This window comes from Fundulus heteroclitus, chromosome 20 (assembly GCF_011125445.2).
Source record: "Fundulus heteroclitus isolate FHET01 chromosome 20, MU-UCD_Fhet_4.1, whole genome shotgun sequence".
Classification (NCBI taxonomy): domain Eukaryota; kingdom Metazoa; phylum Chordata; class Actinopteri; order Cyprinodontiformes; family Fundulidae; genus Fundulus; species Fundulus heteroclitus.
The window spans coordinates 34,554,173-34,581,750 of record NC_046380.1 but is presented as its reverse complement, the minus strand read 5'-3'; the positions used below and the strand labels follow the sequence as shown (position 1 = coordinate 34,581,750).

Sequence of the window (27,578 nt, the reverse complement as noted above, 5' to 3'; positions counted from 1 at the left end):
TGTTATGGTATTGTGATATTGCTTCCAACTTGTTCTTTAACTGTTAGCATTCTGAAAACTGTCATCACTATCATCCCAGCCAGATGTGATCGTCAAGGCCCGTGAGTCTCCATCCAACTGTTTGAAGTCGTTTTGCCGTTTATTTATGAACAGCCTTTGCAATATTCTAATATTGCACACTGAAGATATGCACAGTCCTGAGAACAGTTGTTAAAATATCCAAGTCTGGATAATACTGTACAGCAGGGCAAGCAAGGTAGGGTAGCTAGTGGGACCAGGTTTATTCTCAGCTCGTCTGCATGAACATCTCTGGTGGAAGTCGCAGGTCATGCAGCGCTTCTGTAGATAATGTTGTTCAAACTAGAAACTCCTCTGGAACCCATAAGAACATTAGCTTGGTTTGAAATGACAGTAGAAGATTAATAGTGAAATGTGGCCACTCAGTGTTTCCAAATCTTCCTGAAATGCATACAATGTTCTCACATACAGCTCAATGTAACTGCATCACGGGGGGATTGGGTTAAGCAAGGGAATAAAGGAAAAAAGGCTCTAGAGGAGTGCCGCCACTCCTCTAGAGCAAGTAAAACAGGAAGTAGAGAAGTAAAATACACATAGACACACTCAATGATCTCTGATCAGTTGCCTTATGCCTCATGTGATCATGAGAGGGAGCTTTGTTTTTGGAAAGATACATTTCCTCCTGGTTTTAATAACAATTTAGAACAGACTAAGATATAAAAATTACCATGACAAGGACCAAACAATGTGTGATATAAATACGTTGATTTTACCAAAGCGTATGGGTAACAGCTGTAGGACTGGTTTCATAACATCCTTGACATCCTTGTGTGTGTGTGTGTGTGTGTGTGTGTCTGTGTGTGTGTGTGTGTGTGTGTGTGTGTGTGTGTGTGTGTGCGTGCGTGTGCGTAGTACCTACTTGTGTTGCCACAATTAATGAGACCATAAGTGTTTTATTAGACAGTCAAAAACAACAGCAGAACTGGATTAAACTGCGTTTTTATGGTAGCTTATTGTCGGTTTTTAAATGTCACATACTCTTGCTGGAGCTGTTTTACAACTGCAATCAAGTCAACAAACCTGAGTAAGAGCAGAGATGGAGTACTCTAATTGTTTCTTGATGAACATATGCTGCGGGGGGAAAATGTAATTGCTCCCCACATTTTTAGTGCCTCTCCTGAATTTGTCACCTTGCATCATGACGATTGTGCGTCACTTGCAGGTATTATTGGCTCGCGCACACAGTGTAACTGCTGTTTGCCAGCAGATGGAGAATACAGTGGGGAGTTAACCTTGGTGTTAGCTCACACAGAAAAAAAAAAAAAAAATTGTTGTGCCCTACAACTTTTCACAGACTCTTATAACAACAGTTTTAAATAGACGAGGAGGCTGTTAGATTCAGTCTGTTGTACAACAGAGCAGTAGCTAGATACCGTAGACGCTTGTTTAACTGTTTACTTGTTTGGGCCAAAACAGTAATTATGATTAATAGGCACTTGTTAGTAGGAAAATGTTTCAGTTTTGGCATAAATATATTTAGAGAATGATATAATATGTGTTATGGAGTGAGATACACAAATTGACCATTAGTGGTCTAGTTATACAGGTCTGTCAACGCTTATCACCTAAGTGAAACTAAAGTGGGCCCAAAGCATTTGCACCTTCTCTAGTCCAGGTGCCATACTATCGCTCAACCTACCCACTAACCCCCATAGACACCTAAAACCTGAATCACTGTGTTGTCTATTGGGAAGATAAGTTAAAGATTCTGAGATTTTGAGAAATATCCCACTGAATATTTCCATACATAGCAGATCCAGTCAAAATTCAGTGAGACAACTCTGTAGCGAAACAGCTACCACAAAAAAAAAAAAAAAAAAATCATCTACTTCACTTGTTTTTTATGTATGCTCAAACGTGCTATTCATCTTCTGTACATCAGGATGGGCTCGCTAATCTTTTTTTGATTTCTCCAAACATTTCGTTGTGATTGTTAGAGTCCGTGTCATGATTCTGAGGTGTTACTCCGGGGGTTCCACTGAATGTGGAAGTGGAGCGACGCGCCGCAGATCCGCTCTGCTCAAGATTGACGTGGAGTCAGTGCGACGAGCAGCAAACATAGAACGGCCGCGTATTTTAGAGAAGCAGAGAGTGCCGGTGAGTGTGGGATGCTTCAGAAATGCACCGCGGCGCATCTGGTGGAACCGCTTTGACTGAGCAGAGTTACTGGGATAAGCTGCAATCAATGGTGACGGCATGGCACAGCCGCACCACGACACTTCCATGTTCAGTGGAACTCCACGGTTAGGTTATGGTTTAAATTTTCATAATTTCTTTATGTTACTAAAGATCGTGCCATATATTATTTGTACCATTTGGGTTTTACCATATAGTCCATATCCATGTGCTCATTATTGTCGGGTGTTTTTAGTTTCTTAATCCATTTCTTCTCTATGTTTTCTTTTTGCTGCCATTTTTATCTATTCATTGGAGATTAGATTCCCTGTTCTTCTATTCTCATTTTGTATTACACTCTGTTTGATTTCTTCCTAGTCTGCTTAGCTTTCCCTCTGAGCTCCCTCCTTGTTGGTTTCAGCTGTTTCTAATTGCCATCACCTGCTTCCCTTGCCTTCTCTGCCCACTTTGCTGAGTAAATATAGTTTCAGAAGTTTCCGTTTCCTTGCTGACTTGTTCCATTACTCCATGCCCAGTCCAGTTCCCATGACTCCTGCACTAGGTCTTCGTAAGTGTTCTTCTTTTTAATCATTAAAACTCTTTGACTGATTTTCAGTTCTGCTCGGCATTTCAGTCCTTGCAACCATAACATGATACTGTGAGCCTTTTCGATTTGTTTATCAATGTCATCTAAAGGGACAGTTCAGGGTTTTTAAAGTGAGTTTGTGTTAAAAGGTTAAAAGTAGACATTATCTTACCCACAGCAGATAACCCTCTTGGCTATTTTTTTTTTATTTTTTTTTTTAGCTATTTCATGTGGCTATAGCTTGTTCAAGAGGGGTTCTTATCACAACATGTAAAAGTCTTTCTGTTCAGAATAACTGATATTAAATAAAGATTGTGCAACTTACTATAACAGTTTATGTCAATGCTTTTTATATGTAGTAGCAGTAGTAGTAAAATTTGCTCTCTCACCCACCCCTCATACTCCTGAGCAGGGTGGGTGGCTCTCCATGTCTCGAGCTCAGCTCCTCTACCAGAGGCTGGGGAGCTTGAGGGTTCTTCTTAGGATCTTAGTTGTTCCTAAAAGACAAACTGCAGGACGGACAGTCCTCCATCATCGACACATCAGAAATACAGATCAAGTTTATTTTTGATGAATGACAGAACAAAGGGAGTACATTTTCAAAAAACAGATGAGCTAGACAGGAAGTCAGACATGGGAAAAGTTAAGCAGATTCAGAACATCTCAAAATAAGATGCACTGAAATAAATGTGATGGATCAATTTAATTCAATAATGGACATTGGTTGCCAAACAAACCTTTGTTATGTTAATTCAAGATGATTTGCACACTTCGCTTCAACACAACGTAATCACTTCCCTCCAAAACTATTTAATCCTTTAAAACTGAGACATGGGGTTTTAAGTAGTAGGAAACCTCACTGGCTTCCATCCTGCAACCTGTAGATTACTGAAAGGTGTAACATTTATTTCTACTGAAACAGTTTGTTTCTTTGACTTCTTTAGGTTTCTATAGTGTGATGTTAAGTTTAGTGACTAGAAGATGCAACTCATGTGAACCAACAGCGAGTTCTGTGCAGCGAGGGTAACAGATTATTTCAGGAAAATTAATTTCTCTCATCGTAGTACCTACACAATATTCTTTTCTAAGTACATGAAACGATGATGTTGAATCAACACCATGTGATTAGATTGAGCCAACAGCAAGTTTTTTTTTGTCTTCATTCATAGTATCTATACAATATTATTACATTCTCTTTAAGACATGAAACAATAGTGTTAAAGTAACTAAAGATGCTTAAGAAAACATGTCCAATTTCTTTTTTCAGTGCGGGAGGCTGTTTGGGTGCATGAATGGATCATATATGCATCCAGTGTGGATTGCCATATGACACATTTTGAGATGGATGATGGAGCAGACACAGACCGTTATCAAAGTGAAGCCAGGGTGAGAGAAGATGCAGACAGACAGGCCAGAATCATTACAACATCCTTTTAAAGTCACATTTTTGGGCTCTTAGACTTCTCTAGCTCTATCTATTATGTAAAGTGTTGCCATGTCAGCAAAAGACATTACCCATTAACAATTTTCACTTATTTCCAAAAATTCTTTTAATTTTTCTTTTTTTTTTTTAACTAATGGGCTCATTTAGGTCTCCTTTAAATCACATCAAGACTCTATGCTAGGGCTGCTCCTCTGGCTATAACTGGTTTTCTTAATACTCCTTTGCTGAGGTTTCGTTTTCCACCTGATGTTCTCCTGTCTAATCCAAAGAGTGATTTCTGCTACAACCCCTTTTATCATTAACCATCTCATTCAGATTAAAAAAACTGGTTTCCTATAAAAGCTCTCAACCAAATCAGACACTGGCTTTAGTCAGATCTTTGCAATATTTCACTTTTTGGTGCTGTCAACCATTTTCTCTCTATTTTTATTCAGACCTCAAAATGCCTACCTGGCACATCTGTAGTCCTGGACTTGGGGGGGGGGGGGGGGGGAATACTGGTCAGTACATATCCCTCTCTGATGGCATTCAGAGAGGCTCTGGCTTAAAGGATCCAGTAACAATCCCACTCCTGATCTCTGAATAAATCTCGTTTTGCACCAACATATCTGGCTTCACTTCACCTCTGAGCGAACAGTAATGACATCCTCTGTAAGGCCCTCTTTCTATATTTACCAAGCATTCTGAGGTGTGATCTTTGTTATTTGTTATGCAGTACATCAAACGCACTTAATGTTATTTTAGCCTGTGGACATAAATGGCTGTAACTTAATATAGTTAAAACATTTATTTACATTACTTTATCAAACAGTACACTAATATATTAGAGTTGTTTAAACCATATGTTACAGCTTGATGCATTCTATCTGGCACACTCTTCAGTGGGTGATGACTAAGAAAATGCATTGTGCTGAAGGCTCAGGCTGTAGTGTCTCACTTCCAGTGTGGATCAATGGACATCGCCTTGAGAAGCAGACACCATTCTATTTGGGCTGATGGCTTGTGGGAAAAACAAGGTGGTGAATGTAAAACGAAATAGAAAATACCCCATACAGCTACATCCAGAGACTGTTGTGGGAATGACATCCAAATTGATTCCTGTGCCATGAGCGTGTTAATATTCTGGTGCAGCAACAAGATGTACTATATCGGCCACGTCGATAGAGGTATGCGTGTGAGGTTTATGGCTGTTGGGGGGGGGGGGGGGGGGGTTCAGGTGATTTTACTAAACAGGATAAGCAGCTGTGAAGTATATGCTTTTTGGGCACAGGCAGCATTTTATGGTAATTTACTGAAAATTCAGCTTTCAGGGATCTGATCAAAAAAATGCAACGTGAGCGCAGGCAACATGCAATTGTCTTTTCAAGGTTTGCCTGTTTGGGTTCTTGACATTATACAGACTGCAGGAATTGTTACATGGATGTCATGTGCCTTGGAGGAATGGTTGTGTTGAATCTAAATGAGGAATGCTTTGGCCCTCCAGGGTGGCTTTGTCTCTTCCTGGTCCAAAGCCCCGTCTCTTCTGCTTGCCCTTGTGTATGTCGTTTGCATACCAGGGACAGTAGTAAAGCTCATGGGATTGCTCATGTTAATGTCAAACTCACTACTTTCTGGACAGCGGGACTGGCGTTCCTGCAGCTCATAGTTTATGTCCATTTATGATGGACTTGACCTTTGGTAGAACAATGGGTGTTCAAGTTATGGTCAGGTAGCTGATACTGCACTTGGACACAATTGGATGTTTCTGTAGGACAATTTTTCAAAGAAACACAACAAAACCTGTTTAGGAATGGACAAACCTGGCTAACGGTACGCTTCCTAGTTTAGAGTTTATGCTTAAAAGTCGTCTGTCCCAGAAAACCAACAAATATAAATTTAAAGGAGCTCTACCAATTCTGATGAGCTGTCAATGGTCCTGTCAGAAATATACCAGAAGCTTGATGTTGACGAAAGAGAGTGTGGAATTTACATTAGGGGTCATTTAAGCAAATAATATTAGGAAAGTTGTGTAAAACCATTCCACCCAGGAAATATGATTAGAATGTATCTTTAAAATACCCAATTCATTTATGTTCATGATGAGTGAATACCCATTCCATGCAGCGTATTTTGAGGTGGTCAGGTGTGAGTTTAAAGAAATGTGTTTGCGTTTGAACTCATTGAGTTTATTTTTCCTTTAATGTAGAGCCAAAGAATAAAAACACTAATAGTTTATTCTATAGTTTTTCAAGGGTTAGCATTAGGCAAGACCTGGACATGAACCTTCATGGGGCCATTTTCACAGAGAAAAGATTTTGTCCTCGCTGCTTCTTTTTTTCTGAGATGCAAAAAATGGAAAAAAGCAGAGGGATAATATAGAGGACACAGAGGAAGACCAAACAGTCAGCTCAGTGTGACAGCAGTGAATGCTTGTGCACAGCATGATGGCATTGATGAATGTATTGAATGACAACAGTGTTGTTGGTTTAAGTGCCATGTCGGCATTCTCCTTGCCTACATAGTGTCATTTTGGCCTTGTCACTTTCTCAGCACTTCGACATTAAACTCCTGTTCTGCCTCTGCATTTACACACAGGGAACTGATGTGCAGGGAAGCTCAACGACCACCATCTTGAAGTGAACTAGCAATGATCATAGTGGAATTTAACTAATTAGGAACCTAACCCAGGTTAAAGAGAAGAGGTTAACGGCATTGTTATCCTTTGGTCTTTTCATCTTTGTTTTCCGCCCATTACAAAAGATTTGGAAGGTGTTAATCTTTTAGATTTTATTGAAAACACTGGCAATGACGGGTAAAAGTGTGAACCCCTTCAACCCCTTATCAATTTCCCCCAAAAAAATCCCAGTGCAACCAACTGCTTGGATACGCATAGCCCACATACGTGAGATATAACCTCAGTAAAAATAAAGCTGTTCTGTAAAGGCTTAAGAGAAGTGTTGGAGAACTTAAGTGAACAGTAATATAAAGACCAAAGAACACTGCACACAGGTCCGCGATTGGGCCGTGGGGAACTTTAAAGCAGGTTTTTATTGTCAAACCACCTTTAGAATCTGACTAAGAATTGTTTAAATCCATCACAACAAATGTAATGAGCATGGCACAGTGGCAAACCTGCCAAAATATGGCTGACAATTCAGCCGACTCATTAGGCAAGGAGAGCATTAACCACAAAAGCCAAAATAGGGCCAATAGTAACTCGGGTGGAGCTGCAGTGATTTCCAGCTCAGGTAGAAAAAAAGTAAATTATGGACTCTACAAATAATCCTTATGAAGGATTATTTTATTTGAGTAGAAAATAATCCTTCATAAAAGAGAGCCATAGGAAGTTTTGTGGTTTGCCAGAAGTGCTCATACTAAACCTGTGCAAAAGTTGTTCTGCTCAAATGAGATCAAAACTGTACTTTCTGACCTGCAGGCAAATTAGCTCGTGTTAAAAACAACCCCACACCCAAAAAAAAAAGAAAAAAAAAATGCAAAATACCCCGAACACACCATCTCGATCTTTAAACATGGTGGTGGCAGCATCATGATGTGGGGAGACTTTTCTCTATTAGGTACAGAAAAGTTAGAAAAAATTATGATAACATAATATCCTGGGAGAAAACTTGTTTAAAGTGACCCATATATTTTATCCCTCAAATACATTTGTTTTGTATTTGGAATCTCAAGGAGTGCAGAAAACTTGAATGCAGTCTATCCAGGTGTTGCACAGACATCCTCATGTTCTTTTTATTTTTTATTTTTGGTCATAATTTTTAAGCCGTTCAGTTTTCTCTGTTTTCAGCTACATTTGTTTTTTTTAGAACAATTACATCAGTGTTTGCTGTGGAGCTGCTAAACAAGGTCATGGACTTCCAGCTCTCCAATTTCATGAACCCACCATTTTTATTTCTCAGAGCAATTTTGTAGTCCAGACTGAAGGATTTTGAAGCCACAAGTGGCTAAGTCAAAATGTTCAGTTGCTCATTATTCCCCTCCCCCATCATATTCCGAAACGCAGACCAAAATATTGCTTTTCCACTTTATATAGACCACAACTGAATGATGTGAAAGGAAGCATTGAAAAGCATATGTCCCCTTTAAGACAGCAAAGACCTGAGAGTAGAATTGGGCTTTACCACCGAGAAGGACATCACCTGTTATGACCGTCACAGTCGTTGTGTCCTTGGACATGACACTTCACCCGGATTGCCCGCTGGCGGTGGTCAGAGGGCCTGGTGGTGCCGATGTATGGCAGCCTCGCTTCTGTCAGTCTGACCAGGACAGCTGTGGCTACTAACATAGCTCACCACTGTCAGGATGTGAATGTGTGAATGACTGATTGTAGTGTAAAGCGTTTAGGGGTCGTTGGACTGGTTAAAGCGCTATAAAAGTACACAGTGGAGACATGCTCTAAAAGACTTGGAGCCACATTTGTGGCAAAAGGCAAAATAATTGACTCCCCAAAATACATCAAACTTTTCTCATTTTTATATGTACACATTTTAAAAATCTACTTTGCATTGGTTGATCACTTAAATTCCCACTAAAATACACTGAAGCATGTGGATGTAATGTGACATGGACAAAACATTCCAGAATACTTTTGCTGGCATTTCAGTGGGTTTCAGACTTAAAAAATAAATGTTATACCTTCCACCTGCATTTTTATTGTTTTACTGTATTGCCAGGTAGAAATTAAAAACATATGGCTACTGTTGCAAAATCACATAGCTATGAAGAAAACACAGGTATGATCAACAGTGTAAATACTACCCTGTAAAAAAACAGCGTTTTGATACATAGCCCTCCCACAATTCTTTGAATTCACACACTAATCAGGAATCGCAGTAAACACCTCATACTTTGCTTTTAAGTATTTCTAATTAGTGAAATATGACCATGCAGTCAAGTTGTAGATTACACAGAAACTCAGGAATTTTGTGACATTTGCAGTCTGAATTAAACCGCATAAACCAAACAATGTGACAAAAGTTTCCAGGCAGTGTGTAGACAAGATAAATGATGTAGCTTTCCCCTCTGTTATCTATACCCAAGGTAATTTCGTTGCAATAAACTGAATGTGTGGGCAGGATTTGGGACTAACGGCGCTGGCTTTGTCTATGGCCTGAAGGCCAGGTTATTTCCCTGACCTCTACACACATCTGGACAAACAACAAATCATTTCATCTGACCTCTGTTCTAAAAAGCAACGTGCAATCAGTTGCTGTATTATAGGAACTGCACACGGCTTATTTATTTTCTTACTGTTAGCTGCCCAGATTAAAATTCTTTTCTGTATAACAGTGAATGAAAAGGTGATATTTTGTAATGGGAATATCTGACTTCTTGAGAGAAGGAACAAATATATACACCAACAGACTCTAGTAGTAGAAGAAACAAATTTGTGTTTGTTTAATTATTCCTTTGTTTTACCAATGTTTTTGGCATTTTTTTATATCTGCCACTTGTGGCCTCTGATTGATAGCAAGCTGACAGTATATAGGTTTGAGAAAGAGAAGAGAAAAAACATGCAGCCCAAGACATCCGCATTTAGTACTGAGGCCTCAAAACATGGTTTGTGTGCTCTACTTATGCAGCTACGCCCAAATGGTGGCACATTTGTAAAGAAAATATTTTGCCCAGACAGAGGACAGAACCAGATATTTGACCCAGACATGGTGTTGCACTCTAAAAGATTTATTAATAAAACAACTGGCAACAGAGACCGGATGCTCACAGCAGGTATTGACAGGGAGGTTGCAGGCAGAGCCGATGGAGCTTGGCTAGGTTCGTGGTCATGAACAGTCCAGGTCATGGTCCAGAAAAACAGAAGCCGCCGAGGTGTCCAACCGAGGGCAAGGCGAGACAAGGAAATCTAGATAACATAAACTGATCAAGAACTTAGCAAGGCAGGCAAGGAACACTGGACATAAAGGCAGGAGAAGAGATGAATGGATGATACTGATTCCTGCTATGGGAGCAGATCATTTTGATCGTACAGTGCCGGAGAAGTGTGAGAGGGTCTTCTCAGTCAGCTGGGCCAGAACATGATAGGAAATGCATTTGTGGGTTGAGCTACAGAGTTGAAGATCGTTCACGGCCACCTTCCAACAAAAGCTGTTTGGCATTCGAAAAAGCGGCAAGTGTTTGCACTGTGATGTTCGCATCCGTTGAGTGAAAACACTAATAAAAGCACATCTTGGTTTTCAAACATGAGATGAGGAAAAAAAAAATGTTAATTGTCTGATCCTGCTCTGACATCAGCAGAATGTTCACACCTGCTACGGAGACAAAAGGTAGATCTGGTGATGATCTAATATATCTGTTTGATGTTGACTGACTTTCAAATCCAGTTGCAGTTAATTTGCTCTGAAAGTAAAAAAAAAAAAAAAACACATTTTTGGAGCAAGTCTACCTTTCTCAAGAAAGTTGGTCAATCTTGAATTGAACAATTGAGTCACTGTTTTGAAGTAGCTGCTTTTAAAAATGCTCTCTTTTCAATGTTGGAGCTTGAACTATGAAAACTCTGTGGGAGCTGGTTCTGTAACAAGACGGAACCCCCTGGTGAGATGCTACATGTCATGCTCAACACTTGGGCATTCATGTAGAAATGATGGATTTCAGATTGCTGTGTATTGCATTGTGGAAAAAAAAAAACAACAACAGGTGTATTTGTTTTAAGCAGAAGAGAAATACATAATCATTATGGCTGACTGGCGAGTAATTTGGGTGAGGAGAGTATGACTGAGTAGCATTGTGATGCTAATCAGAACGTGGATTCATTTGTTTCAGGCAACATGCACAACAGACTGCCAGAATATTTCTTTGACCCAAATGTTGGGCTCATGCTGTAAGAACGAGAGTTGGGATATTTTACACTCGATCTAAATCTAAAGTTTGAGAAGAGACTACAAGGAGTCTGATCACATTGTTGTATAATTCAAAATGGTGGTCTGTGATGAGACTTAAAATTTATAATAAGACTAAAATAAGTTAAGAATTTTTTCATCTTTCAAGGAGGAACATAATTGTCACATCAACAGACGGAGTAAAGGGTGCACAACTAGAATAATAATTTGAAGGAATTTATTAATCAGAGCAAATAATTCAAAATGTGAAAGCAAAAATAATAATAAAAAAGAAACATTACTATTCTTGCGACCCCAACAGGGATAAGCGTGTCAGAAAATAGATGGATGGATGGATGGAAACATTACTATTGTTGTGGGAAGATATCACCTAGAAGAAGACGATTATCAAACATTAGAACAAGTGTTTAATGAACTTGCAGCAGGGGTGTCAAGCTCCAGTCCTCGAGGGCCGGTGTCCTGCAACTTTTAGATGTGTCCCAGGTCCCACACGCCTGAGTCACATGGCACAATTAGCTCCTCAATATGCAATCAGGTTCTTCAGAGTCCTGCTAATTACCTGATTATTTGACTCAGGCGTGTCGGACCAGGGACACATCTAAAGGTTGCAGGACACCGGCCCTTGAGGACTAGACTTTGACACCTGTGACTTGCACTAAGTGAGAACAGTCATATACAGAGTATGAGACCGCTCTGTCCAATAGAGCCCACAAAGCCTTATTATAGGATGGGTGTTTAGAAAAAATAGCCTGGCTTGTCATGGAACACGCAAGAGCTCTGTGACAAGATAGTTTGATAACAAATTAGGAACATATTAAGTGCATTGTTTCTTCCCCATGATCCAAGATCAGTTTTTCACAATAATAAGGTCAAAAGAGCAGAAGTCACATGCTTCTAGTCAATATACTGGGTATGACTGCTCCTCCTCTGGTCCTATGAGCAAAACAGCTTAAAACTTGCTAAAGCAAATATGGACACTGCATAATACAGAAAGAAGAGATTTTGTGTAAATAATAAATAAATAATAAATAATGTGAAACAAATGTTTTGGCAGTATTGTACATTTATTGGTTTTTATTGTAGTCTTATTTCTGATTGGGGGAAAGATCTTCTGAAACTTCTGTTCCTGCACTGTGGCACCTTCAGCCTCCTGCTGAGGGAGCTGCTCAGATCGCCCACGGTGTCGTTGACTCCAAGGTGTCGTGGAGTACGATGGGTGCTCAACCACACCCTGGATTTTAGATTATTGTGTCTAAAGTCCAAGGTGTGGAGGGTAAAGAGGAAAGACAAGATGATACATCCCAGAGGAGCCCCTGTGCTGTAGATTACCACGTCTGACACACAGTTCTGAAACCTCACCATGAGGTAGTTGGAGGTCATTGCTGCGACAGAACTACCAACCCCCACATCCTTCATCATTCTCATCAGCGATGAAAGCTGGATGTGTTGACAGAACTGAATAAGAAAAAAAACATGACCCTCACAGTTGCATTTTTTGTTTTTTTTCGTGTGTGAAAAAGCCCCTTGAAGCATGTTGATGACAGTGTCTTTCACCCCCATCCCTGGACGGTATGCAAACTGAAAAGCGTCCAGGTCCAAGCTCATCAGGGACCGAAGGTTATCACATAGTATAATATATTAAACAAATCTCAATCAGGCCCGCTGAAAACCTTACCAGGGCCAGGGACGGGATTATCTTAGATGGGCCCCCACCCATGCTATTCTATAACTAGTAGAACATTAATTAACTTAATTAAATTGATTTAAAGACATGATATATACAGCATTCTGTCTCCTCTCTCCTTCCATCTTCTCCCTTACTCTGCTCTTTGATTCTTCTCCCTCCTATCAGCTCGTACTTTACCTTTTTTATTTCGTTTTCCTGATTAAAACACGATTTAGTATGTATACAGCATCCCTGCCGTAGAAGACTAACAATGACACAAATTCCCCAAAATAATACATTACTCAATATGAAATTATGTAATATAATATATTGTTCTATTTGCTCATTTGAATAAGACTGGAAATATACATATATCAATTATTCATGGCCTCAGTGTATGACTTTATTGATATACTTGAATGGGGCTTGAAAGGGTGACGTAACAACTGAACTGCATTGTGGGAAATCGGGTCATTTCTGCTTTTATTTGCACAGCAGCCTTTGTTTTCTATTCAATTGTTTTTTTTTTAAGTTAAAAATATAGGGCAAACATGCTGTGTCATAAACTGCAATACTCGTTCACATGATCGCTTCAGGAAAAAGAACGATGGATTGAGATTTTTCAGTTTTCCAACGTGGAAGCAAAGCCAGGGAGCTTGGATGTCTGAACGACCAAAGAGACTCCGAATGGCCTGGATGGGAGCCGTTTGTCTTGATTTCAGATGAACGTCACAATGATAACATAAAACACATTACACACTGAGGGCAGCCATGAAAGATAAGGGAGAGCTAGACATATTAAAGGCCCTCACATACTTGTGTCCGTGCAGAGTCAGCACTGAGTATGTGGAGACTCTGCGCGGACTCCGCACAGACAGGTGCGCTCAGATCTAAATTTTTACACTGTGTCAAACTATAAACTGCTCAGTGGCAAGAAGCCTTTGCATCAAACTGTTTTAAATGTGACACTGATACTTGATGTTTTACGTGCTCAACTCACTAAGTTACATTTTTCCTTTAATATATCCTCTACTCAGTTAAGGGGTTATGAGACGATTGAGGGGTCTGTAATTCCCCCCTAATGTCTCTGGCCAAAAAAAACACACTGGAAACTTTGGAGGCCGTTTTGCAGCTCTGTTCTTGTTCTGGCGGTAAGATGAACAGCTTTACGCAGCCCAATGAAATACCACTGGCATCAAATAAGTTGTAACTCAGTCTGCTCATTATAAGCGACTTCTGGCTCTTGTACATTTCGTGAGTCGCAGGCTGCGGTTTAGTGGGCTTCTTTTAGACAGTGAAGTCTCTTATTTGGGCAATAAACTAACAACTAGTTCAAGAGCTATAAATGACTAGCTCCCGCTGCGCTACAGACAGCGAGCCTGTAACTCCGGCCACAGGAGGGAGAGGGAGAGGTGACCCAGCTGGTGCAGAGAGAGGAGTGCAGAACCGCTGCTAAAAGCTCAGTAAGAAGCAGCAGAACATTTTAGAACTGGCAGAACTAGCGGAATTAATGAAGAATTAAGAAAACCTTTGATGGCCTCACAAGGAGGGAGGGTTTGCCTTTGTTTGCCTTTGCTTTCAAAGAATGTTATGAGCAGACTTTGTATCCAGCTTACAGTGTCATTTGAATTTGGTCATAAAGTTTTATTTTTCAGTATTATGATGTACTATTAGGGAAATATTGCTTTGCCAAAATGGATGATTGGTCATTGGCAGAGGTGGGTATTAACTACTTGCATTAACTTGAGTAACCTTCTGAAAAAAAGCTAAAAACTAATTACGAAATGTTTCTTCTGCATCAATCTGTTATTTCTTGCATCTTTCTTATTGTAGTCTTTAAAATACCAGAACTTGTGCACAATACATAACTTTTAAAGTAAAGAGTGAAATGTTATGATCAGTTACTTAAGGAGTCTTTCTACCAATTACTGTTTTACTTTTACCTGCATCATTTGATGAATTATATTTTTCAGTAAATACTGAGTTATTTGTCACTGAAAAGAACAATTTGTTATTGTTTTTTGTACTGCAGGATCTATGAACTTGAAATTTGTTTTCTTTTCTTTTTGTGTTTAAAGAATAAGATACAACTAAGAGTGCTATTCCGGATGTTAATATATTCTCCCAGTGCTCTTATTACAGTAAACATGTTGGAATATCAAAATTACAATTTTTATTTTAAGATTTAAACAATTTTCAGGGGGTTGCGATAAAAAGGATAGAAGAAAAACAGTAAAACCACTTTTGTGCAGCTTAACAAAACCTGGATCTCTATCTATCTATCTATCTATCTATCTATCTATCTATCTATCTATCTATCTATCTATCTATCTATCTATCTATCTATCTATCTATCTATCTATCTATCTATCTATCTATCTATCTATCTATCTATCTATATGAGAGAGAGATAGACTATGATAGCAACTGTGGCCATCTCTCCTAAAATTCCAGTTGTGTAGTGAAAGCATATATTTCAACATGGTTACTCTCTTCTATATTCCATCTATTCTGCTGCTACAAATCAACTTGGAACAGTCCATTTTCACCGATTATTAGGTTAGCAAAATCACCTAAATTGGGCAGATTTAAACTACCAGCATTTAGAGTGGGCAATTGCAGCAGAGTTTCTTTTCTTTTCGTTACACAAACCTAAAATATTACACAACTGATTTACTCAGAAACAACTTAGAGTTGTGTCACTAAAAACTCTTGTGAATAGTCCGATCTTCCTCATTACTGGGTTAGTTATGACTTCTGTTTTTTTTTATGTGCGCAGATTAAAATGATTAAATCAAAGCCAACATAAAGCTGTCTGAGGGAGTACAGTTACATTTCACAGAAAATGGTAATAATGCCTGAAGTCACAATGTAGCTATCACTGAAAGCAAGTCTTTGTTTAATTAATGATTTTGGAAGGCTCTTGGTTGTCCAGCCACAGTGGACGTTCTTTGTAAAGCATATATTCACAGTGAGTCATGCGCCATAATGACTATAATAACAGGCTTCAAAGCCCCCACAGGTGAGAAGTGTGCCCTTTTCACGAATTATAGGTTGTTATTTAAAATGATTAAGGAACATGAATGTCACCAAGCACAAAGACTTCTGTCAGGGAACAGTGGAAGGTGCTTTTTTTTTTCTTTTTACATGATCCGTGCATTTAAATACAAAGCAAACCTCTGAGTTTCACAAACAGCAGTGTCTACATTTTGGGTATACCTTGACTATAGGGAAGCCTTGTCCTTGCTGTCAGCTGTTGATTAGCTCTCCAGTGACATATGGACACACTGTCTACCTGTTTCAGTGGGAGGTCAGCAGTATTTGATGAATGTCTTGATTTTCTTTTCTTTTTTTTTTTTTTGGATTGCATCACTGCAAAGGGTGAGGAGGCCAAGATACTCCCCTTTTTTAAGTGCTGTGTTTGGTTTTCCTCTGTCAAATATGGAACAGGACCTTCCTCCACTGCACCACTCTAGTTTCCTGAAAGTGCAAAAATGAGCATGAAAGAGAATAGACAAAAAATATTCAAAGTTAATCCCTACAGACTTTTTTAAGCAAGAAACCACTTAGAATCCATGTAAGAAGAGGGAAGAAACTCGCAATTTCCCTCATGAGTGCTGAATATGAGGATAATCTTCACAGCTAGACTTGGTAGATGTCTGTTTTACAGATTGTGGGTGCATTCATTAAAATCCACACAGAAGAACAGTATAATAAATACAGACAAACAGGTATCTATAGGAAGAAAACCCAGGGCGTGACATGGTCATACACACTGTGAAACTAGAGATGAACCAATCTGAGATTGGTGGCAGATTTTTGACCGCCGGTTTATGTAAACCTACAAACGTTAATTTTAGCCATTAACTGTTTCTCTTTAAGGGCCAGAGAACATAGGAGAAACTGTCTCAGGGTGAAGTCACGGTAAAACTTGGATTCACTACCAATTTGAAAGTAAAAAAACTAACTAAGAAGTAAGGCTACACAATAGTACAAAAGCCCTTAATGGTATATGATATCATATAATGGGTAAATATTCTCTGTTGAGATTAATTTCAACCTATTGCCATAATGGAAAAAGAATTGGAGGTGGTTGAGGAATATAAATACCTCAGTGTCCATCTGGACAACAGACTGGACTGGAAATGCAACTGTGAAGCCATCTACAAGAAAGGACAGAGCAGACTGTTGTTCTTGATGAAGCTTAGGCCCTTCAAGGTTTGTAGCAAGATGCTGCATATCTTCTATAGGTCTGTTGTTGAGAGCGTCTTCTCCTCTGCCGTCATCTGTTGGGGCAGCAGCATCAGAGCCAGGGACCTAAAAAGGCTCAACAACCTGATCAAGAAGGCTGGCTCTGTTCTTGGGACGACTGTGGAAACTCTGGAGATGGTAATGCAAAGAAGGATTCTTCATAAAACCAAGAAAGGTATGGACAACCCTGACCATCCTCTTCATGAGACTGTTGGGGAAAACAGGTCAGCGTCGTCTTCAAATTTGCTGTAATAAAGATCGCTACAAGATATCTTTCCTGCCAACAGCCATCAATATCTACAATAACTCTTTGAAGAATTTGGATTAATATGAGTTGCAACAACATTTAATTTCCCTTTGGGATCAATAAAGTATTTTTGAACTTGAATCCACATTTCCCTGACTCCTGTATTCCTTGTGTCAGCAAAAAAAATCTCCTTTAACCTATTTCCCACTGTGACCTATGTTAGGTGTTGGCATCTACTCCAGTGAGACTCCCTCCCAACTATTATTGCATTCCAAGAGTCCTTCACAATGTTAATGTTGCGCACACTGATACCACTACAGGGATATAGCCACAATGCATTCAGTGAGGATGTAAAATTTTAAAATGTCTTCAGCATCTTATAATAGCAATTGTCATAAGTGGAGTTCACGTTTCACACTTTGAGTAATAAGACACACCTACTTCTCCCCTTTACTGTCTGTACCATGCCAGACCCTGTTTGACATAAATGTTGTCACTTATTCCTGCTCAATGGGGTCCACAAGGAATCTCTGTGAGCCCCCCTGATCTTTGTGACTGCCTTGACTGAATGCATTGATAAGGACAATAATACTTCAAGTCAGAGGGTGATGCCAAACACAAAGTGGATAAAGAAACATGTCAGATCATGAATAAAGAAACATAAGAACAGGAATGCTTGTTTTTAAGAAATACAATGAGCTTAGATCTTCTTTGTTCCCCCGTTTGGATAATTTATTTATCAGGCACGACTGTTGCTATTCTGTTAAAACATTATATATATATTTTGTTTTTGGTTCACCATCTCTTCTGAGGAGGAGGAGATGGTGTTTAAATGTGCACATTAGCCACTGCGAGGCTGTAGGGAAAACTGTGCATCTCTGAGCTGAGGCTGAGCCTAAAATATGAACAGGTGTGTGGCTAACAGTGAGGCTTGTGTACACAGAGACAGAAAAGTGTATAAAGGGCTTCAACATCAGTCTCTGTGTATTTTTGCCCATCTTAAGTCTAAGATTTTCAACAAACTGCCATTATTTCCAAATACAGTAATTTCCATAGAGATGTTGAAGGTTCAAAAGGATGAAAACACATCATCTCCTGGTCTCGTTTTCGGTTCAGTTCAACAGTCTGACAAACATTTCATAGGCAGGTACAAACTAACATCTTGACGCAGAGGGCTTCTTTCCATACCAACCCTACTGCAGAAGTACAAAATTATGAATAAGTGAATAAACCTGCCAAAGTCTCTGTCTCTTCAATTTAGGATATGCCTCTTGGTATGCCTCTTTAGAAAATATTGTTTCATTTTGAGAAGCTTTTCACAGCTATTGTTCTTGCTCAGACTTCATTTTAAACATCCCATGGATAAAAAAGCTAACTTTTCCCTTCAGTAACAACTTCCTTGCTGAAAAGTGTTAGCAGTACCCAGTAGCGCTTAGGTATGGATAAGCACTGTTGAGCTTTTGAGGTCAAGCTGATAAATTGGGTTAGACTGGTAGCCAGGAAATTTCTCAGCGCATCCCAATCAGAAACTCATTTAACTCATTGTCTTTAAGTCAAGTTAAATACTACCAAACTTATGAAAACAAAGGAGACGACTCACCGAGGAGCCAAAAAAAAGGAAATCAGCTCTCGCTCTTTCACCGACGGTTTGCATATTCCTTCATGATTCTGGCAAGGCCGCTGGGAGATTGATGTGTCTGTCTCTTTTATACCTTCTGTGACTGCTCAGCGAGGCGCCGTGCTCTATGAAACTAGCCACATTCCTAAATGATGAATGTGCGCCGGCACGTCCACGGGGACGAGAGACGGATCTAATATCAGCTGAGAGAAGAGGCTGATATTGAAAATCATCTGGAATTTTGCCTGCCCCGATATTGAAAATCTTTATTCTAATTGCGTGAATGAATTGAATGTTCTTGTTTTGATAAATCCACTCCGCCGCCAAGGGAATTGTATAAATGAAGCATCGCAGATTCGTTTGTGGCTGCCGCAGCCGCTACTTGCGTTGTGTGTGCCCGGAAGTCATTTTCATACTCTCCTTGCACCCATGTTGATTGCTTGTTTACTCAAGCAGCAAACTCTGCTCACAATGTTATCATATGATATAAATGAAACTCTGACAAGATCTTCCACCCTCATATTACAACATATCAAGCAAACACAAGAGGCGCATCGTTCATGGTACCATTCACAGTATAGCAGAAATAGGAGACAACATTTCAGTATAGAAAACAAGTTTTATTTCTCATAAGGCTGACTTATACCTACTTGGGGATAGCTATTTTTCTCCATTGGGACTTATACTTTCTCACTGTCATTGTAAGCAAATCCTCCCTCTCCTGCGTCTGAGAGAGAGAGAGAGAGAGAGATGTACATGACTTCTGTTTCTTATGATCATGCTCATATTTCATCCACAGCTGCTCCGGGTTCCCGCTGCGTCTCGGCCAAAAGGTCGAGTGGATGTTGTCGGCTCTGCTTTTCGTATGTGAGGCAGGTCTATACATTGTTTTTCCTTATCTTCACAGAAAACTAGAAGCATTGTCTGTGCGAACCAAAAGCGTAGCTGAATGACAAAAAAAGTATCCACGACTCATTATCACAATTCTTCTGCAGCCTTTTTCCAACACAAGCATAAGTTGTAAAGCTGTTCCTTAGCCTCTGAATATGTTCGGGGATTGATTGACGTTCCACCGCGGGTGCTTTTATTGGAATGATACATTTTATCAGCCTCTCGGATCGGTCATCTTACAGCGTATTTTATGTATTTATGTGTTTATTTACACAAATGATCTTACATAAAATAAATGTAGTGCTCATGAATCTACATTGGGCATGCCCAGCAATAAAAGTCAAAAGTGTCCCTTATAGAGGATGAAGCTTGAGCCATAAAGTCAGACCAGGATCGTTTTTAATATTTCGTTATAGGCAGCTCGTAGGTCCTGTTGCTTAAAGTCTCTCCTTTCCTCCATTCATAGAAATAGCATCCGTCTCCATCAGCGAGTCAAACACGAATGATTTCTGCAGGGATACTAGAAAATGAGGGTCATTTGACTCGACTGTGCCTCCAGTAGTGTGTCTCTCCTGTTCAGTTTTGCGCGCACCCCTCAACTGGTTCACCTTTAGGCAGGCCAGGAGATTGTCTTCAAATATTTCAGCAACCTCTAAGTGAGCCCTGCCAAGTTGTATCAGGCTTCCAGGTAAAGCCAGGGCGAGGAAACGGAATGAGAGTAGGTTGGAAACTGGCCCACAGTCGTGACAAAGAGGAGAGAGAGTCACTGACGCAGGGCTCATTGATCAAACAGGGGATTAGTGCGGTTTTAAATCCTTGGCACCAAGTGAGCAAAGCTGTTTTATCTGGATGGATATCCTCTCCGTCGTCCCAGGTAAGCCAGTCGGTAGCCGTGGATGTAATAGTTTTAGTCTATTCAACGGGAGGAGAAAAAAAGTTCAGAAAGGGGGAGAGCCTGGCGTGCAGTCCTGCTACCGGGAGCTCTCTGTTAGGTCCTGGGATGAATCTGAAAAACAGGGGAGGAAGAGGAAGAGGAGAGAGAAGAAACATACGCTTAGAGGGAACAAACAGGTAACAGCGAGTAAAGATTACATCCTAAGGAATCGCTGCTTTTTCTAAAACAAGAAGACCATTTTGAACTGGCACTGTTCATTTCGCCCCTTTGCCTTTTGGTACTTTTTGAAGTTTTAGTACCACACTTTCCTGGGTATAAAACCACCTATGGGTCAATTTACATTCATCAAGAGGATTTTGTGTACCTGCTGTGACAACAAAGACATTTTGTCCCACAGAGGAGAAATTTGTCTCTGCGTTTAACCCGTGTGCTGCCAACAGCGAGTGGCGCACGGGGGGCAATCTGTGGTCAAGGGTCTTGCTCAGTGACAGACTGAGTTTCGAACCGCCAACCTCTGCAGCTTGTCCAAGATGCAAAAGCCCAGCTCCCTAACCAGTAGGCAACCACTCTCAGAATAACACTGTTTATCTCTTCATCATGGCACCTGTTTTTCGATTGGATATACTAGACAGCCAGCTTATGTGTTAGAAGGAGGAAAGGTTGGCAGGCTTTAGTGAGTTTCACAAGGGCCACACTGGTGGCTGGTGACTTAGTAAAAGCATCTCCGAGACTAAAGTTCATGTGAGGTGTTCCCAGTTACACTGTACTACAACCCGTGCAATAATCCTGATGTAGTGACTTCTGCTGCTATCAACACCTGAACATATGTCAGTACACATGTATGTATGTATGTATGTACAAGTGTATACACAAATGTATATGCACATATATACGTGTAGGTACGTATGTATGTAGGCGTATAGATATATGTGTATATATATATATATATATATAAGTATATATATATGTTTATATATATATATATATATATATATATATATATATATATATATATATATATATATAGACCACTATGAATGTAAATAAGACATCATATGCCCATTCTTATTTCTTTTTGTATTTTTGGTATTCTTTTTGACCCATTGTATATATGAAGATTCACTGTATATAACTGAATGCACCTTCCCTACTCTGCACCTTCTTGTATGAGCCGATGTGACGAGTGAATTTCTCCATTGTGAGATCAATAAAGACTATCTTATCTTATCTTATCTTATCTTATCTTATCTTATCTTATCTTATCTGTTTGCAGCGGCCAGTATTGGTCCCAGAAAGGACGAGTGGGCAATCAGTCACAGGGCCATGGGTCCCATGTGGTCTGATCCAACAGAAGAGCCAATGGAGCAAAGGTAATTATTACTATTACTAATGTGGTTTGGATAGAAATCTTTCAGAACACACAGTGGACCACATTGTTGTACATGGGCCCTGCATGGTCCGCAGACCAGTAAGGGATGCCCTCGCTAATGACTATAGCCTCTTAAGTTAATTTAAAACGTCACAAGGAAAAATGGTCCACAAAAATAGTTAGGAGAATAGTCATAACTGTAGGCCTAAAGCCTAGTGGATGATTCTAGTAGTTTATTTCCACTAGCAGGAGGTCATTCAGGGTTGTTTTGGTTTGATTAGAGGTCATAATCTGTCAAATATCATCAGAGTCAGATTGTCTAAATAGGGATCAGAGCAGCGGTGATAATAAGATTTAATTCAATATTTTCTGCAAATAATATGCAACTAAATTAGATTACAAGAAAACACCTGTATTCATCATAATTAATCCAAACAGCTGACTACTAAGAAAAAAAAAAATAGAATGATGATGAAATACTTGGTGCAAAACGGATGTGGGCTGGGATGAAATGGCAATGTGTGGGTTTGAGATACAGGTACTGTACAACTTGGCAAAGGGGCAAATTGACCAGGAGGCCTTTCAAACTGGAGAGCTTGGTACAGCTCTGTCTCATCTCCTGTTTTATCCTTCTGCTGAAAAGCTTGGAAGAGTGAAACAAGTGAAGGCGTGTTTAACAATAAGACAAAATACTATCACAAACACACCATGATGTGTTTCCATGCTGTGTATTTCTGGCTCATGTAATTACCCTGTTACATTACTGACTGTGTCTCTCGATGCATAATCACCCTGTATGGCCCTGCAACCACCTTTGTTTGGACTTGTGTGCAGACAGGCAAATGCGGCTACGGATTTTCCTCTAATCTGATAAAATGACTCTGGCCTTGCTAAATCGAAGCCCACGCTGCTGAGTCTGAGCCGTCTCTCCATGACTTCAGTTCAGGGACGTTTGATTCATTCTCAGCTGTAGACATGAACACATTTCAATGGTGCTTTGTGCAGCCTTGAGACTGCTATTGAATGTTCAATTTTTCAGCATCCTGCTCAACATGAAGCTCAATAAAAAAACAATGTGCAATGTGTCTGCATCTATTAAAGTTCTCCACTTGCCTCCCTTCCATCCCATTTTAATGATTTAACAATAATTTGTGAACACAATTTAAGACATATTTTCATTTTTTTCTGCTTCTTCAAGATAATGCAGTGGAAAAATAAGTTAAATACACCTTATAAAACAAACCGGAATTGTAGTATGGAATGATTTTGTGCTTAAAGTGCAATGTCTAGATCTGACCAGCGTGAACCAAATACAGCACTGCTTTTTTCTGGTATTGGAATTATAAAATGTATTATTTACAGCTGCAGGAATGTAGTACTATTACTAAGAAACTGTACTTCTAATGGCTGTTTGATCTACTAACATCTGAAGAAGACATCTGAAGAAGACATCCCTTCATTCAAAAATTCAATTCACTTTCATTATATATTTCAAATATTTATTATGTGGGAAATGGCTTTTATTTGAAAAATAAATGTGTAGAAAGGGAGGAGTGCATTTTAAAATGTTCTCAAGTTAGAAATACTTGTTAATGCAGTTATTTTTTAGGGTAAGAAGAATAGTTATCCATTTCTCATTTGGTAAAAAGTAGTGTGTTAAAGATGCTTTAAAAAACTATTCAAGATCAACTTTTTTTCCCTCTTTGCAGTGTACCCTTGAAAGAATATCCTGTTTTCTCCCATGTTTCTTGAGCACAGTAATCCTCTTGGCTCATCTGGCCCACATTTGCATCTGTATCATCTCAACTGTCTGCCAGCCATGTCAAAATTACCTCTGCAAGACCAGGAGCAGTAGCAGGTTGCATATCGAGGATCACAGTCTGTCTCAGACCCAATCCCCTCATGGTTTGTTAGCAGGAAAAAGAGAAGCGGTATGGAAATATCAACCCACATGAATGTGTAAGAGAGACTATGTCCTCCTCTCTTCTTGAAACGAATAGGCCAGCAGGTAGCAGTAGATCGCTCAAGGATTTCCTGCTTGTCTGCTCATCGTTGCTCACAAATTAGATGTCTGCATTCTAATTTGTTTACTGCTTTAAACTGCAATTTGCTCTGACTACAGTTGGTAGGGTCCAAGGACAATTGCCTCGGTGAAATAATTTAGTACAAACATAGTCGACTTTCCCGTCTTTTCTTGTTTAGTGCTTGATGAATCAGTCGTGCCTGAGGAGAACTGCCTTCCAACAGCTCCTCTAAAGTCTACCCCTCCTAAAAACAGAAGACACCAGACACCGAAACATATCAAGATTTATTTAATGCAACAGTGACAAGATAAATAATAATAATAAATGTATAAATTAATCAGTGGCACTTCACTCAAAACCTCTATAAATACGCCACAACGAGAACGATCAGGGCACAGTTGGCAGCTGGCACTGTATCTATCATTTTAAAGACTCATGCTGGGAGAAAACTCTGGTCGTTTAAGCTAAACATATAATTTAAAACCATATAGTGTATAATTGCATTATTTTATGACGCAGTATAGGCAGAAGCAACAGGATCAAGCAGTGCTGGAGCATTTCATTCCCTTATGACCTGAACAGCTTATGCCGTGGTTGTATAAATTGCGCCTATAATGTGTGATGGACATATTCAAGAATAGACGCTGGGATAAATCTGCAGGTAGGTCTGTTTTGCTCTAAGGCCTTGTGCACACATAGCCGGGTCTTTTTTTAAAACGATCTCCCCCACCTCGTTTTTAAAAATATTGTACATCAGGAATCATTTTCAGAAAGGTTTTCATCCACACAAACCCGTCGTTTGAAAAACGCATAGGGGGCAGGGGACCGGAAAGCTAAAGCCTATGTCAGCCAGTCTGAATCCTTCAGCACAATGGTGACGTTGAACAGCAGTGTGCCTTTTTATTGGGAGGGAGTTGGTGTAAAACAGCTGACCTCGAGGTGCTCTTTCTCCTTTTTACCTCAACATATTGGAGCAACTGGGCTTGCAAAGACAAACAAGGAAAAATCCTCTCAAGCAACTAAAATGTTTATGACGTTCCATATATGCTTTTACGTTGAAGTGTCGTTACCGAGGTGAAAACAGGAAATGGTGCAGATTATCAGTGAACTTATCTAGTTAAATATTGATTAGACACATATTGTAAACAGTCAAACAAAACACCAACGTACCTCTCTGATGGCTTTCATTTTTTACTCGACTCTATGGCCAAGCCTATAACAATGGTCGCACATGTGATGTCAGCACAGCATTTTTTGTCGCAGACTGTGATGCGCCGGACCCTGATGATGCGCCAGAATGGTCTAAAAGGGTGTTTTGATGTGGATGAAAGGCCAAAAAGCATACAAATGTATTTGTTATCCTGGACATCAGGTTACGTGTGGACTAGGCCTCAGACTGTCCTCACAGATCGGTTAGAGCCTGTCGCCACATGTTGTTTATTTGAATAAGTGCTGTCTGCTATTTTTGCCTAAAGTCTCACATAAGAGTAGTATATGATGACAGACTAGCTGGGGAATAAGAAATGGTGATGGAAAAGGGCCAGTGTACTTAGATTTGATGCTTTGTACAGTGACCAGCATCAAGATTTACCAGGGTTTTAAAAAGTCCATTTTTTAATGCTCTACCTTTCCTGGTGTACCGCATTCTTTGGTTTATTGTCCTTTAAATGAGAAGCTGGAGGTGCCAGAATTAGTAGAATATGGACAGTAGAATATCTCTGCCCCCCCCCCCCCCCCCCCCCCCACACACACACACACCTGTTGCTGTGCACTGGTTATCAGCTGTCTGTAAGAAACATACTTTCATTTGCTTAGAAGACAGAAAACTTTGGCTGGTTGAAAATGTTTCTGCTCACAAAAAAACAGAGACAGTCACGGTGTTGAAAGTAAAGTGGCTTCCCCCTTCACTTTTATGAAAGTGCATAAATGTTCATATGTTCGATTCATGATATCTTCAACTCTTGCTAATATGACACAAATAAAACACAATTTGTTAAGAATGGCTACTTATTCTTTAAAATAAAAAAATGGAACTTTAAATCACACTTGCGGAACGTAATAAAATGTCTGAAGTTACACCCACTAAAACAGGAAGGTACTACCATATGTGGATGATGATTTAAAGTCTGTAAAGGCACCATCTGGATAACTCTGACGGTAATCAAAGAGTGAATTGTTTCCTTAAAAATAGAGGACTATTTCTTTAGCGAGAATATGTTGAACTGAAGGTTGTTCACTAATTGACAACCCAGATGAAGAATGTAGTGTGTACCTCTGCCACAAACATGATCTATGCAGGAATGGTGAGTAAGCTCCATGGACATAAGCACAAGTCAGGAGGACAGATTTCTTTTACCCATAATGAGCAGTCTCTATGTTAATCCATAAGTCAAGCTAAGTCAACAGCCAAACCCCAAAGACAAGGGCAAATATTATCTGTGAACATACATTCCTTCTTTTACAAGTAATTACTTAAATGGACACCATTTCATCTCAACATCTGGCCTAAATAAAGGAGAGAAAGTTTGAGCGTGTTAATTTCTCGTCCAACTAGTACATGTGTTGCAGTAGCTTGAAGTGGATTTCAAGGGCCAGACGTCAAACACCGTGCTAGAAAACATACTGCAGACTGACTTAAAGAGTTTCAGTAGTCTGACAGATTGTGAGCTTGATATAGAGTTTTGACAGTAATATTGCTATAGTGAGGTTAAACCCCGACAAGTAAAATATGGACTGATTATGTAGATAAATGAGACTTGTACAATCCCAGCAAAGCTCCTGAATATCAATCATTCTTGTGACAGTCGCTTGGAGTAATGAGAGTGCTGATGGCCATGGGCATCAGAGTAACAATGCTGGTCAGAACCAGAGTCCAAATTAAGATGTCTTACTGGAACTATTGCGAGTTTACAACCCTGAACACGGTTGGAAAAGCAAAAGCTGTTAAACATTATATATCTATTTTGACATAACACTGTTTCAAAACTTGCCTGTTAAGCAGCCAAACGCAGGCTCCATTGAATTTGAGAATTTAACTACCTAATATACGCTAGTATAAGCTTTCTAGTTATAGCAAGAGCTGTCTGCCAGCCATGGGTGTATATGTGATTGTGTGTGTGTGTGTATATATATATATATATATATATATATATATACACTGTCTGTCCAAAAAAAAAGTTGCCACCTGGATTTAACTGAGCAATTATGTACGAGCCCCCCATTGGATAATTGCTGTGTGGCTGATTATGTTTCAGGTGCCAACAAGTTATTTAACCCCAACTGGTGCAATGAGTTACTTCCGATTTCTTAAACAACCGTGTCGAACGACACATCCTGTGGTCGTGGAAAAGATGTGAGTCTGTTTCAGAAGGGTCAAATTATTGGCATGCATCAAGCAGAGAAAACATCTAAGGAGATTGCAGAAACTTCCAAAACTGGGTTAAGAACTGTCCAACACAATAATAAAAACTGGAAGTGGGGACCAATCGTCTTTGAGGAAAAAATGTGGCCAGAAAAAAATCCTGGATGATCGTTGTCGCCAAT

The 27,578-nt window shown here is 39.6% G+C and overlaps 1 protein-coding gene and 1 long non-coding RNA gene across 3 annotated transcripts in view; one reads left to right on the top strand and one right to left on the bottom strand.

Moving 5' to 3' along the window:
* The first annotated feature begins 2,711 nt into the window (after window positions 1-2,711).
* Window positions 2,712-25,745, top strand: LOC118567098. The gene is made up of 3 exons (XR_004933478.1): window positions 2,712-2,761; window positions 4,047-4,165; window positions 21,916-25,745. It is a non-coding gene; the product is annotated as an uncharacterized LOC118567098 (long non-coding RNA).
* LOC105926059 (chemokine-like protein TAFA-1) overlaps window positions 19,456-27,578 on the bottom strand; it is a 182,756-nt gene continuing 174,633 nt past the window's right edge. For both annotated transcript variants that reach the window (XR_004933476.1, XM_012862236.3), the window contains one exon: window positions 19,456-20,753. Coding sequence is in view for 1 of the 2 variants with exons in the window: in XM_012862236.3 (XP_012717690.1) it covers window positions 20,736-20,753 (18 nt within the window). In the remaining variant the exon portion in view is untranslated. The remainder of the gene's footprint in view (window positions 20,754-27,578) is intronic.